At 38.1% G+C, this 14,661-nt stretch overlaps 1 protein-coding gene across 3 annotated transcripts in view; it reads left to right on the forward strand.

Annotated features, from left to right (window-relative positions):
* The first annotated feature begins 258 nt into the window (after window positions 1-258).
* The window catches only part of INPP4B (inositol polyphosphate-4-phosphatase type II B), a 213,017-nt gene continuing 198,614 nt past the window's right edge, over window positions 259-14,661 (forward strand). For all 3 annotated transcript variants that reach the window (XM_056362789.1, XM_056362797.1, XM_056362787.1), the window contains exons 1-2: window positions 259-450; window positions 2,139-2,183. In XM_056362789.1, the coding sequence (XP_056218764.1) occupies window positions 360-450; window positions 2,139-2,183 (136 nt within the window). In that variant the 5' untranslated portion in view covers window positions 259-359. The remainder of the gene's footprint in view (window positions 451-2,138; window positions 2,184-14,661) is intronic.

Below are 14,661 nucleotides of genomic sequence, written 5' to 3' on the forward strand. Positions count from 1 at the left end.
TTAGCAATATGTTAATTGCTTTTGGAACCACTCTGTGGATAGACTTTGTACTGACCTGAGTATGAAAGAACTGGGGTTTTGATTCAAGAGGTGGATGGGTTGCATGGTTTTGTGACCATGAAAAAAAAAATAAAATGTGAGAGTGGTGGTGTTAATTGTATGTGACATCAGTATTTTTGTAATGTCCCTTTTGAACCTGAGTTGCTAAAAACTGTGTTTGTGTTTTCTGAGCGCAGAGTTTCAGGGTGGAGAACCTTGAAGCTGCATCAAAGCCAGATTGTCAGTTTTGGGTTGTGGCACTGGGAGAAGCAAACTCTGAAGGTTTGCAGAATAAAATTCAGCAGCTCCGGAGGCTGATCATGGAAATCAGAGAGGAGAGATCATCAGATGAAGCACGGCAGTTTCTTCCTTCATCCCAAGTAGACAGTCTAGGAGAGCCACAGTTTACAAGTAAGTGCATATACTCATTTTGTTGGGGGATACAATAAAGATGGCCTACACTCTGTAGCAGTACAGATGGTGTCACAAACGGTACATAATGCTGTTTGCCTTGTTGCTTGAGAAAGGGCAGTTGTAAAGGAAGTAAACTGATTAAAATTGTCTTTAAATATCATTACCTGATACCTATTTTGATTTATACAGATAAACTTCAGGGGAACAAATGTGTGATTACTGTGTTTCTGACTTTTTGTCTCTGATATTTTCTTCATAAGACTTAGAAATCATATAGTTGGAAAAAATTATTTTCCTCTTTTATGTCCTATATAGACTACTGTTTAAAATATAGTTTAATAACTTTGATAAATGCATAAAGCTTAAGTGATACTTAAATTAGTATCACAAGTTTGTTCATTGTGATATAGAAGCACTCTGGGGATTTGAAAGCAACGCAGCTCTATGTTGAGTCATGTTTAGTGCGCTGGAGTTTGGGCACTGTATTTCAGGTGCCCAGTTACTTAATCCAGTCTGTATCCAGCATATACATAAAGGTGTTCCAGATCAATATGCCATCTCTGCTAGTGGCAGAATTCAACCTGGACATTTCTTATAACTTCACTAAAAAAACCCCACAACTTATTTATGTCTTACTGACCAAGGCCTTTCTGAGCCCTGCAGCTGTAATTTTCCTTGCACAGATTTGAATGGTTAGCTACAGTAATGAGAACAGTGTGAAACTAGACCTATTCAGCAACATCAGGTTTTTGTGGACCACAACAGCTATAAATTTTCATGGTTTATTATTATTATTAATTTAAAAAATCTTGCATTTCTGTTCATATACTAACTTGGTCCTTCCCATCTGACTAATTTCTTTAATCCTGGCAAATACTTAATACCATTCACTGAAAACAATGCGTAAATGTCTAAAAAAGACTGTCTAATTTCACTAAGGTTCATTGATACTGTAGTTGTGATGCAATTACTTTCTGCAAGTGAACAACTCAGTATTATTTAACTATCCTTCCTATGATTCTCTTGTTGCAGCTCTGTGGTTCACTCCTTTATCCTAGTACAATAAGAAAATACTGTCCTTTGCAGTAAAATATGCACTAGAACATAATTCCGTAATGGAAAGAATTAAAATGTTCTTATTGTCGTTGGTATATGAGAAAAGGAATTCATGGGCTATTTTCCAATAAAAAGAAGTTGGTTTGTCACATTACAATTTATATGTAGGTCAATGATATGGTGATATATTTTACTGTATTAACCTGATTTATGTAGTTTCATAGAACAGTTTTTTGTTTCTATTTTAATGTGATGACATACCTACTTAAAAATGTGTTATTAGATTTAATATTTTTCCAACAGATAATAGTTAGGTGTTGTGAAAATCTTATGAGTACTCATACATGAAAAATTGGGGTGGTTTTTTCCCCCCTTAGTTTCCTTCCCCAGCAACAGAATGTTTCTATTAACAAGAAAGAAGTCTTCTTCAAAAGTACTCTTTGTTTTCAGGCAAGAGTTTCATGCAAAGGTCTCTTTCACTATAGGTTTGTAACATAAAATGTTATTCCAGTGGCAATGGCAGGTAGCTAGAGGTATGAATTACCCCAGTGAAAGTTTTACTATGTATTGAAAATACATTTTTTTAGGATATTATTTCTAATATTTTTTCTTTTTCTTAACCTTAAAAGGTATTCAGAGAATTGCAAATGAGCCAAAGCTGGAGTTCAGTCTTGGTAAGATACAATTTTGACTTCTTGGCATTGCAATGGCTTGTTTGTGTGAAAAGTTTATATATATAGTGTCATACAATGTAACTGTTACCTGTTTAAAAGGATCAGAACAACCCTGGTTCCTTTAGATAGGAGAGGTAGCCACGCATGTCTTTGAAATGCTGACTTTAGATTCTTAAGTGGTTGAACTATCTAAAGATCTATTGAGTTCTCTAATGCTATGCTGCTCTACCAAGCTAAATATCTGCCCGCTAGCTTTGTGAATGTTGTTTATGAAGTATTACTTATTTGGGACAAGAAACTTAAGATGTAGTTTTTAAAAATGTATTTTATTTAGATAAAAGTCCTATCTGTTTAGAACAAACTTCTATTGAAATGTATTGATTATTATTTTGTAGGAAGGAGTCAATATAAATGTATACCTGATTTTCTCTTTTTATACTTAGTATACTAGTACATGAAAACTATATATTACCATAGCATACAATATGAGAGCTTTTTCAGGTGTTATATCAGCTCAAGCCTCCCTTTGTTCAGACCTGTACAGCATAATTAAGATTGCTCAGTAAGTCAAGCAAGCTAATTTATCGTGTACTTGTAATACAAGATAAAGGTGCACAATATTTACAACCCAAACTGTAGCATTTAGAAGGGGAAAGAAGGGGAAATTGTCAACTTTGTCATTGCTCATTCAGCACAAAATCTGTGATGCTTTTGAAATAGTAAATGAAATAATTATTTGCTGTAGAAGCACTAAATACAGTAATTCCATATCAGAAATCAGAGTAATAGCTACATTTAGTTGATTAATGGTTGGACTCTATGATCTTTAGGGTCTTTTCCAACCTAAATGGTTCTAATTATTCCCAGCTTCTGTATACAATAAAATAACACAGTTGCAAATAATGTGTCTTTGGAAATTTCTGATGCTCTATGCTGCGTACATTCTGAAATAACTAAAACTTGTTGAATTTGTTATGATTTTTGCATTTGTGTAGCCTGCTAATATGCATCTCATTGTATCTACACTGACAAACTTTACTCAGTGCCATTCAGTATCTGTTATATTTACTCTGATAGAAACACTTTAAAACATCCATTGCAAAAGCGTGTCCGTATGTGAGAGAGATGATGAGGGAGAGACATTTGTAAGCAGGGCATTATATAAAAAACAATCAGACTGCACTAGTTGGGGTATTTAAATTATCCATGAACAAATGTCCCTCAGAACGCCTCCCCCACCCCCCCCCACCCCCTGCCCCAAGCAAACAAGATGCTGTCAGTGACATGCATGCAGGTTCTTGTCCTGCTCATTCCATCACGGCAGCCTGTTTCCTGGCCTTGTCCTTTGAACTGGGTTACACTTGGCTTATGCACTGCTGTAACTGTGCTGACTTAAAAGCTGATACCCTAAAACTGTGTCCTTTGGGGCAGATGCAGTTCTGTCTGATACAATAATTTTTAGATTCCCTTAATTACATCTGGGTAGCTTTACTGTATGCCTTATAAAAACTAGACAATTATAGCATTACAAAAGCTTGTTTGAGTAGTGGAATTTTTTTTTTTTTTTTCTGTAGGGACTGTTTCTACTGAAATTGTTAAATGTTGGCATGGAAGAAAGGCCTTGTTCTGTCTTGGGGAATTATCATACTATAATAATTGTGAAGAACCATTTTAACTTTTCTGTGCCTTTCTATATGCGTTTTATAGGTGATGTAACTGTAGTATTTGGGCATAGCTAGTAAATGCTATGCTCCAGCAGTAACAAACTCCCAGAATGACCCTGGTGTGGTGTAGGACGGGGAGAAAGGTGCTACAGGCAGTGACTGCAAATTAGATGAGCCATACTTCAGGAGAAGTTGCTTTCAGTGATAAATGTGCCCCAGCAGGTAGAAGCCTAAAAACAATGTAAAGCCATTCCCAGACTTCTTTAGGCTCATGCTGGATGGAGCTCTGTTCACTCACGGTGTCAGTATTTGCATTTTGCTTTTGGTTGTTTCTAGTTGGAATTTATGTTCTGTGGCTTGTTCTGCGGCATTATTGATTGAGTCATTGCAGCTCTGTGAATGATCTTATACATTGACTTCTGGTGCTCAGGTAACAAGACTAACAGTGTAAACCTCTTGTTTTTGACTGGTGTTCCTGCCCAGTTGTAAGTTAGGGATATTTGTCAGCACAGACAGCTATGTAAAGCTGATTCTTAGTGTCTGGATCCTAAAACACTACTAAATATTTAAGCATAAAACATTTGCATGAGGGAAATATACCTTCAGTGACTAAGTCATCCATGGAAGACTTCCATTTTATTATGACAGTTCTCCTTCTTACTGGAATATCAACATACACATGCCAATACTTCCTAGCTCCAGCAACCCCACTCACCACCACTGTGCTACTCATACATGTACAAGTGTACACACATGCAGCACACACCTCTTGCTGGTGAGTGAGATGAGAACGATTTATCTGGGAAGGCTGTGTGTGCTGCTTGGCCCAACCAACCGGTTAAAATACCTGTCACAAAGGCAGCCAGTCAAGATGCCTTTTGTGCTGTTCACCTAGTTATTCAGAGGGCTGGAAGGGACTCTCTCTGACAGGCTGGTCTGTGCATCTGGGAAACATGCACTGCCTTGCCAGGCCAGCTGAGCCAGATAGCTGCCCCTTGGCTGCTGGCAGGCCAAGGACGCTGGTTGGCTGATCTCACCTTTTGAAGGCTTGATTTATGTCAAATTAAAGACTTGGCATTAGCTTTAGCTAATCAGTGATTTTGAAGACCTTTCTGTGAGGTGAAACAAAGCATGGTAAGTAGGGATGAGTGAGAGATTTGCTGCAAGCAAGCGTACTGCTGTGATGTGTGCTTAACTTAGGTAACCAAATCTTAGGGCTCTGTAGAGTTGTTTCAGCTTGATTAGGCTGGTCTTTGGCATTTAGAATTTGGAAGGCAAATATAACAGTTAATAACCTATAAAACTGCTCTCTAGCCTTGAAAGAATGGCTTCTATCTGTGATATTATTAATATGCAATATAACAACAATATTATATTTGATAAGTAACATATATGTATGTAAATAGACATTTGCTTTTGTCAGTTGATATATATGTTTTAACTACTAAAAAACAGTCAGTTATCACGTAATTGTACTTTGTAACTCTTCTGTCACTAGTTGGTCAATAAATAACAGCCAGAAATTGAACTGTCCAGTAGCTAAACCATAATATAGCTTTTTGATAATTTTTGGGTGCTGCCTAATATATGAGGTGTTTTTAGGACAGTATATCTAAACATTGTTCTTCGATGTTTGAAGGTGTGATAAATACATTTTGGAATAATATTATTAAAAAGTGTTGCTAGGTGCTGGTATTCTTTTGTGATAGCTAACTTGCTGCATTCTATATCCAGAATACTCTTGAAAGCGTTCTCTTCATAAAATGTCAAAAACACTGCCTTCTTTTTATTTTATTTTAAAGTTCAGTGAAGTGTTTTGGGTTTGGTGGGGGTTTTCTTCCCCTTCCCTGCCTCCTGAAGTTACAGCAAATGATGAAATGTCTGTATTCTAGCTTTCCACTGCAATATACTCAGCATTTTTGGGAGCATACCTGATCTTTTAACATTCCTTATTTTGGAGTCAGAGCACCCATTAGACTAAGATGTTTGATTTTTATATTCCTGAGGACTCTTTGAGAATATGGCTGGGGTTTGAACACTGTAAGTGTTGGGAAGTTTTGCTTTTCAAACTTTATCTTGTTGTTTGGTGTTTCAAGTCATTCTGTTCTTCATGGTGTTTTATGAAGCATGAGGAGGTAGCACATGTCAGTCTGTGCAGAGTGAAGAGTAGAGAAGAGGAACAGAGGAAAAGGACTAAAAACAGACCCTGGGCCTAAAGAACAAACCAGTCTAACAAACAGTGAAGCTGATAAGAAACTTTCCTGTGACTTCAAAGCACACGGGGTTAACTCTTTCGTAGATGATTATTTTGGAGTTACTATTCTTGGGTTGCTGCTTTAAATATCCCAGCCCATGAGTCCCAGATGTAACTAATTATGGTGTAGGTGCCTGACTTCACATTGATTTCAGTGTAGTTTGTGATATGTGAACTTAGCTGAAGTATTACATAATAATTATAGGAAATAAATTTTATTATGCATATTGGTGAGCATTATTGTGAAGTTTTTAAGACCTTGCACCTCTAAAGGTATTTGCATTTAGTTGATGATGAACTGACAAAGCAACACAGGAAAACTCAATAGTCAGAAAAATGAGGGAGCAGGGCAGAAGGCACAGTTGGTAGTCAAGGTGCTTGAACATGAACTCCATAATAAACGTGAAGTTAATATGGAGAAATAGTCTAAAAGGAAAGTTTTTTACTCCCTCAATGACCAGTAGAATTCATTTTGACACATTTTGATGTTTTTTTGAATTTGTCTAATTGCTTAGAGTTGTGAAGGGAGAACAAAGGATACTGCAGTTGTGGGTGTAGTTTAATCATCTAGATAACTGTATAGAAAGGAATATCTCTGCACGTGTAGGCATATTCAAGTACTAATTTTAATGAAAGCACCTGTCAAGCATTTCCAAAAGCTTTCAGTTTCTTGAGAAATTATGTTAGGGCGGTGAAGTCTGCTGGACTGTCCTATCGGTGCATAACCTCTAGGTGCTTTTCAGGGTATAGAATAATGTAAATATCATGGTTATATCCTTCTACAAAATCTCATTAAATAGTGCATGATTCATAGAAAACTTCACCAAGTAGTTGAAAGAATTAAAAATGGAAGTTTTTAGGGTATTTATTTTTTCATTTTACCAAGTAGTGAGTTGATGCAAGAGCTATAAATGCAGAAGTTTTTATTCTTCACTGTCATCTTTTTCCCAGAGTAATACTGTGATGGCAACCCTTGGAAAAGCTCTTGAAGCAGATTTAACTCTGCATACTGAACCTAAATGGTATATTGATGCTGCTCAAAGACCATGACTGAATGATTTTTCCAATTCTAAAACATAATCTGGAGCTTTTTCAGCAGCAGCTGTTCCTAGAAGAGTGAGGAGCAGAATTCTCCCATGTAACTTGGTTATCCTTCTGATACATCATGTTACAAGGTGATGGATAACCGATACTTTGTTGTGTTAGCCAAATTAAAAAAACAAACAAAAAAAAGTCATCATCACACTTCTGTTAAATTTAAGAAGAGTGATCGTTTCTCCATGAATCAAATGGTGTGTTGCTTCATGCTGAAGGGCATTTATCCCTCAAAAAAATTTAAGCATTCGCCATGTTTAGGAACATTAGCAAAAATATACAAATGAAGGGTGGGTCTGTGCTTTCTTGATTTTATTTTACTTTTACATTTCACCCTTTCTTGTGGAAATACTTTGCTGATTTTTACATGAATTTGATCTGGTCCCACACAAATTCCATCTTCCACCGAGCTAGCTAGTCAGGTTTTTTCCTGGTTTTACTGATGTATATTAGATGCTGTTTCTGTCCAATGACAACAGAAAATAGATGTAAGACAAGTTAAATAGGACAGAATAAATTAAGGAAGTCAAAAAGGTATTGTGATTAGAAAGAATGCTCTTTTTTCTTCTGATATCTACTTGTCCTGGTTTCAGCTGGGATAGAGTTAATTTTCTTCTTAGTAGTTAGTACAGTGCTGTATTTTGGCTCTGATGTGAGATCAATGTTGATAGGACACTGATGGTTTTAGATGTTGCTGGGTGATGTTTATACTAAATCAAGGACTTTTCAGTTCCTTGGGCCCTGCCAGCCAGAGGGCTGGGGGGGCGCAGGAAATTGGGAGGGGACACAGCCAGGACAGCTGACCCAAGCTAGTCAAAGAGGTATTCCATACCATATGATGTCATGCTGAGTATACAAACTGAGGGAAGAAGAAGGAAGGTGGGGACATTTGGCATTATGGCGTGTGTCTTCCCAGGTAACCGTTATGTGTGACAGAGCCCTGCTGTCCTGGGGATGGCTGAGCACCTGCCTGCCCATGGGAAGCGGTGAATGAATTCCTTGCTTTGCTTTGCATGTGTGCGTGGCTTTTGCTTTACCTATTAAATTGTTCTTCTCTCAACCCCTGAGTTTTACATACCTTTCCGATTCTCCTCCCCATCCGTCTGGGTGTGGGGGAGTGAGCAAGCGGCTGCGTGGTACTTGGCTGCCGGCCGGGCTTAAACCACGACTTTATTTGGGTTCTGCCTGTTTTGAGACTTTTGCACAGCAGCATAAGATGCTGTAAATGCATTTTATTCTTAGCAACTTAATGTTGCTAGGGTGAAGGGGTTTTTTTGACAGAAAGGATCTTCCCAAAAAGGTAGCAATTTCAAGCCCAGTCTAACAGACCGTGTTGTCATGTTTTGAGTCGTTCTGACTTAGGACTTATGGTTTTGAACTAACTCCTAGAGGAGTTTCCTTTTTCCCTCACCTTATGCAGATAAACTTGAGCTAACTTCAGTTGGTTTCAGTGTGGTTAAGTCAAAAAGTGAAACTGTCTTCCAAAACTGTTCTAATAAAGTGAGTGCCCATCACCTTTCATGTCATGCTGTCATCTCTCTTTTTGACAGTGTTTGATGATGGAACAGGATAATGCACATCGAGCGAACTGATAAGTGGGATCACCTAGAGTTAAGTGATGTTGAATTTAGTGAGCCCTGAGGAGAGTAAGTTTTTGTTACCATGCTTCTGTATTCTGTGTTGTTCATAGTAAGCTTGCTTTATTATATGCAGGTGTCACGTGAACACTGCTGAAAAGTAATTTGAGGATGGATTTGCCAAGACTCCAAAAAGCTCAAGACCAGAGTCCTTTGAAAAACTCATATCCTTATTCAGTTTTTTTCCAGATATGCTGGTTTTGAGTCCTGGAGAAGTAGGCCGGATTTTCAAATCTGTATCTGTAGGCACTACTGTAATTTTAGAAATCTATCCTTCAATCCCTTTAGGGCAGGGATTGTCTTCATTTGCATTGCAGCTAGAGAAGCAGCATGCTGTCACGAACCTTAAATATTAATCTGTACTAATTGTATCGTTGAATATGCAAGGACTCAAAAAACCCCAGTAATGCAACTTCGGAAGATGTTCAGATAGTGTTCTGCTTTCTTCTTGCATCTTGAGAGAATCTGAAAATTTTTCTTTCTACTATAATATACTTTACAGAGAAAATATAGTTCTTTGTAGAATATCTATGTATCCATACATAGTTACATAGATATCTAGCCTATGTATGTAGTTCATATATATGAAAATTTGTTTAATTGCTGACAACACATTATATCTAGTATAGCGTTACTCATTTTTAATTGTGTGAGTTGTCTACTTAGTTTCTGTGTCAGTAAGAAGTAATTCTTGATGAAAGTAGTCACAGAAATATTTTCGACTTGTCGGCATCCATTGCTACATAATGATATTCATTAAACAGCTTTGACTTTTGTAAATTCCATTTCTGTGTAAGTTACAGAGATTAAAATTTTGCATTACGCTGCACTATGTAGCAGTGAGTTGCCATGGTGGGCTCATTAAATGCAGGGATGTTTATTTGCTCAGAAGTGAGTCAGAGCACATGATGAACCAGCATGAGGGAGTAAATCATTACTGATTGAGCATATTCCAGTATGATAGAGGAATCCACTGACATACTGATGTGAGTAGTTAGTAGCATGAGGATGTGTTGGGGTATCAACATTAGAAAACCCAGGTGCAAACTGGGTTTCAGTCAGTTTTCTTCCATTCTGTTCTATGAAATTTATGTATCTTCTGTTTCTGGAAGCTTTTGCTTTTAAGAAAAAAAATAATTGTGTTTGAACTACCAGGAGATAGTGGATGACAGCCTTGTAAATACAAGCGTGTATAATTCAGGGCTGTGACTAAGGGAATCTTTCAAATCTAATAGAATAAAGATTCTCACAGTGACTCTCGCATGTTTTGATATAAACGCTTATCTGGAGATAAATTTTGAATAGCTATGGCTAATGTGTTTAGAGAGGAGTTCGTAGATACCTGAATTTGAAAAGCTATTTAACAGTTGAAAGGGGTTTTTGGAATTTAACAGTTCTGAATAACATGGTTTTATCATCTTAGTTCTCAAGTGATGAAGCAGATAATAGGATTAATTCTGTCACAAATGTACAAATTCTGAAGTCTTGTCAGAGTTAGAAAACTGCTGCATTTACAAGACTACGGAAAAAGGAGGCACAGACTGGGAAGAACCTTTCTTCTGCAAATCTTCAATAAAATTGGTAGGCTTTTTAGTAAAATCGGTTTCTTCTTGATATTGAAAATGATACTTTTGTGTCTGCTTCACATTTATCTCAGACTCTGTAAATGTTGTCTCATGTTTGCAAAATTCCTTCTATGCAAAATCTCCAAGGGATATGGTTGTGTCTATGCTGAAAACTGTAATGTTTTCTGTGAGGTTTGGTGCTAGTTCAGTGCCCCCGTGAGGCTGGGTAATGGAAGCAAATTAATTTCAACAGCTGTTTTAGCATGGGTTCATCTACCTTATTCCTTACCAGTGAAGATACTCGTGCTACCCTGCCTGAACTAGTTCTAGTTTCTGACGTAAAATACTCAAAGCAGTCAGAGGCCTTTATGGTAACTTGTCTTACGGAAAGTTACATAGGAAAAGGGATCCAGAGTTACTCAAGAATTTATAGATGTAGGCAGAGATTTAATGCAATTCTGTCACAATTGGTATATCTTACTAATTTTTCTCACACAGATATTAAAAAACCCCAAACAACTCGGTATTTTTACAAGCATAATGCTTGGCTTCTAAAGAATTGGGTCTGCTGATGAATGTGACATAAACTTTTAAATTATTCTGATGAAGCTGAGAACTTGTTTCCAGGGTATTTTTAAGCTAGTTCATAGGAATGTAGGATTAAAGATCATTAAGTTAGAAAGAAGTTATTTTTGGCACATTCTGCTGCTTTTTTTTCCTCATTATTTTTCTCTTCCTGCTTTTCCCCCAAAACACACCTTCTACTGTGTACTGTGCATGCTTTCTCCGATGTGTCTTGCCAATGTATGTGCTCTTTCCAGTTTGGTTTTTGAACCTCATTCTCTCACATGATTCTCTTCGGGTTCCCTGGCATGCCTCCCATGTAGGTCTCACAGGTCTCTCAGATCTCATACTGTGAGACTTCATTGGAGGGGGAGAGCATGTGTGTGTGTATGTACACATGGTATAGAGCAAGCGGCAGAGGTATGTATGAGTTCAGTGGCTGAGCTGGGAAGGGGAGAACAATGGCTTACCGGGCAGTTCTCTGCTAGGGAAGGAGTTTTTATGGGCAGCATCTTCCTAAAGGAGACTGGCACTGAGCCCACTCTCCTGTTGCATTACCAGCATGTCCACAGGTACAGATCTTACATGACCTGATGGCTTTGTGCTTACCTGATAAATAATGAATCCGTAACTGATTCTTCTGTAGATCCAGGAAACTGGTCTGAATGAAGAGGACTATTTAGATCCTTATTGAGTGAGAGTAATTTCTGGTGCAGATATTTATACACAGAGAGCAAGAAGCCAAGTAAAGATGAGTTATTCCTTTGTTCTTACAGAAAGCTCTGTAAGAACTTCTCACCTACAGCAGAGATTTGGATGGCGGTCCTGGCACTGCTGCCTTCTTCCAACCTTTCCCTACCTCCCAGGAAGCTGACATTTTAACTGTTCAGGATGTAATTGGTTTTTTTATATTTTGTTTTTAATTCCTTAACCATGCTGTGTGCAGCTCAAGGAGGCATAGACGGCATACACTGTCTGCAGAATATTTTCAGCATAAACTACTTTTTCATAAATCTTTTAAAACTACACTGCTGCTCCTGGAAGAAGAGCTTTTTTTCACCAAACTGCAATGTCTGGTAGGATTAAAATTTTAAAATATTTCTACTTTAAAAAAGAAACTGTGTATGTCAATAAGTTGGTTTGCTTTAGAGACATTTTTACCATTCCTGGTTTCGTGCTTCAGGGGCTGAAATCTTAGTTTTCTCTGCTGCTGACCAATGCCCCTTACAGTTCTGGGATTTCTTCTAGGCAGGTATGAGAAATAGCTTGTATTCTGGAATTACTGGAATCGGCTGGGATGCCACAAGTCACATTTATGATTAAGAGACTGGAGATTATTAAGGAACTGGAGCATCCTTCATATGAGGAGAGGCTGAGAGAGCTTGGACTGCTTAGCCTGGAGAAGAGAAGGCTCAAGGGGGATCTTATCTGTGTGTCTAAATACCTGGAGGGAGAGGTTGAAGGTGGTGAGGGAGCCAGACTCTTCTCAGCTATGCTCAGTGACAAAGCAAGAGACTATGGACTGAAGTTAAACACACATGAAATTCACTCAGAACACAACCCTCACACAGAGACTTTTTTACTGCGAGGGTGGTCAAACGCTGACACAGGTGACCTAGGGAGGTTGTGAAGTGTCCATCATTTGAAACGGTTGAAACCCAGCTGGATGCAGTCCTGGGCAACCTGTTGTAGCTGACCCTGATTTAGTAGGGGGTTGGACCCGATAAGCTCAAGACTTAACTCTGTGATCTGTGGCACAGGGATCTGTCGTGTAACTTTCTGACAGATTTTTGAGGCTTCTTAGAGCTTGCTATTTGGTTTGCAACGGACTTCTGTCATGTTCTGTACCATATGTTGATAGTAAGATACCTGTTGCCTTGTTCTAGACATTCTTCAGGATCTCTAAATAAGCCCTCATATTTATTTGAAATTAGATTGTTTAAAATTGTTGCCATCTATGTGGACTCAAGATATTTTAGGGAATTTCCACTCTTGCATTATTATTAAATACTTTAGCGTGTTTAGTGCACCTCGCGCTAAACAGTGACCTGAATTGCCTTGCTTTTTGGGCAAATAATGGGTTAGGACTGGAGAGAGTTTAGCCAATGTGGAATTAGAATTTTGTTAATGTTCTTGGCCTGGAATAATATCTTATTGGTGCTCATTTTTATGGGGTTTTTTTTGTGTACATTTGCATGGAAAGTTTTGTTTAATTTTTTCTGTATATTCTCAAAGGGAAGACTTACTAGTGGGAATGATTGCAAAATGAAGTTTAAAGTGTAATGGCTATTGGATATATATTTGCAGCAGTGGTGTTGGCCAGGGATAAAATTGAAATGGATGCTTTTACACTGGATTGAAACTCTTCCCCCTTTCTCTACAAATAAAGAATTTGGGTCGAAGACAAAGCAAGCTGAGGATGACTAGTTATTAATGCCCTTTGTCTAGTGTGGTGGACCTGAGTTGTGGAATGACTGTGGACAGTGACCCATATTCAGCAACAATTTAATGTAAAATAATATATGTAAAATGTAGAAATTAGTTTTAAAATTACGTTTTGTTCCCTCTACACCTGCTGCCAGTAAATCTTCCTTTTTTTAAAAACAAGGTGGGACAGCTTCAAGAGGAAGACTTCAGTGTCTGCTTGTACGTGCTCTCTGGTGTAATAATTGGCAACTTTTTGTGATTTGTAGCTGCTATGTTAGAGGTGGGCAGAATGCTAAACCTGTGGATCTGCCCTGTATCTGACCTCTTTCTGGTACAGTGCTCTGTTGAATTAAAAGGGGCACTGGCCCCATTTCTCCTTCAGCCATCCTGCTGGGTCTGTTAGGAAGGAAATCAGCAGTGATGTTTTTGCAGAGCATGCACTAGCAGCTGTGCCCTGCCACTGCCTGCCAGCCTGCGACTGTCAAGATAGGTGTGTGGTTTGCAAACCCTGACAGGGCCAGATACGGGCTCAGAGCTGCTCAGCATTCTCAAGGCTGAGGCAACTGGGACGTGCCCAGAAGCCAACCTGCAGATACCTAGGGGCCTTTTAGAGTTGAAAGCTTAATTACCTGGAGACTTTAGATACCTCCAAAACTAGGTAGCAGGTGTGTGGAGGCTTAGAGTATTCTGTTGAAAACCCACTCATGGACATCTCTGTCTTTTTGTGAGTTTACGCTCGACTTTTTACTGTCACTTTCTGCAGTTGGTCTTTTCTAACCTTTAGCCCAGTCTGTAAAACACTTCAGGAAGAATTCTCTAGGGAGTTCCTAGCATCTCTTTCCTTGTGTGTCCTTCTCCTTGAAGATAGTCACCTTAAAATTCCCAAAGAGTAGATAATAGATAATATGGGGGACTAAAAGCAAGCAAATTATTTACAGGTTACAGTAGTAATGAAATTAGTTCATGCTTGTTGTGCGGAATGGTAATGACTAAACAGTCACGAAACAATTCATGTTTTGTAAGGCCAATAGTATAGTAATTGATACACTTTTAAGTAACTCAAAGCATGATAGCTCTTGACTTTTTTGACTGTAATGGTACTACACTGTGTTAACTGAACAGTTGTCTTTCAAATGGCAGTTGTTAAATACATCTCTAAATATGCCTATAGAAATAATTGCAGTAATACTTTCATGTTACAAAACATTTCCCCATGAACTTTTTTTTTTTTTTAATCCTCATATGTGGAAACAGACATTCCATAAAAAGCAA

This window comes from Falco biarmicus, chromosome 1 (genome assembly GCF_023638135.1).
Source record: "Falco biarmicus isolate bFalBia1 chromosome 1, bFalBia1.pri, whole genome shotgun sequence".
NCBI lineage: Eukaryota > Metazoa > Chordata > Aves > Falconiformes > Falconidae > Falco > Falco biarmicus.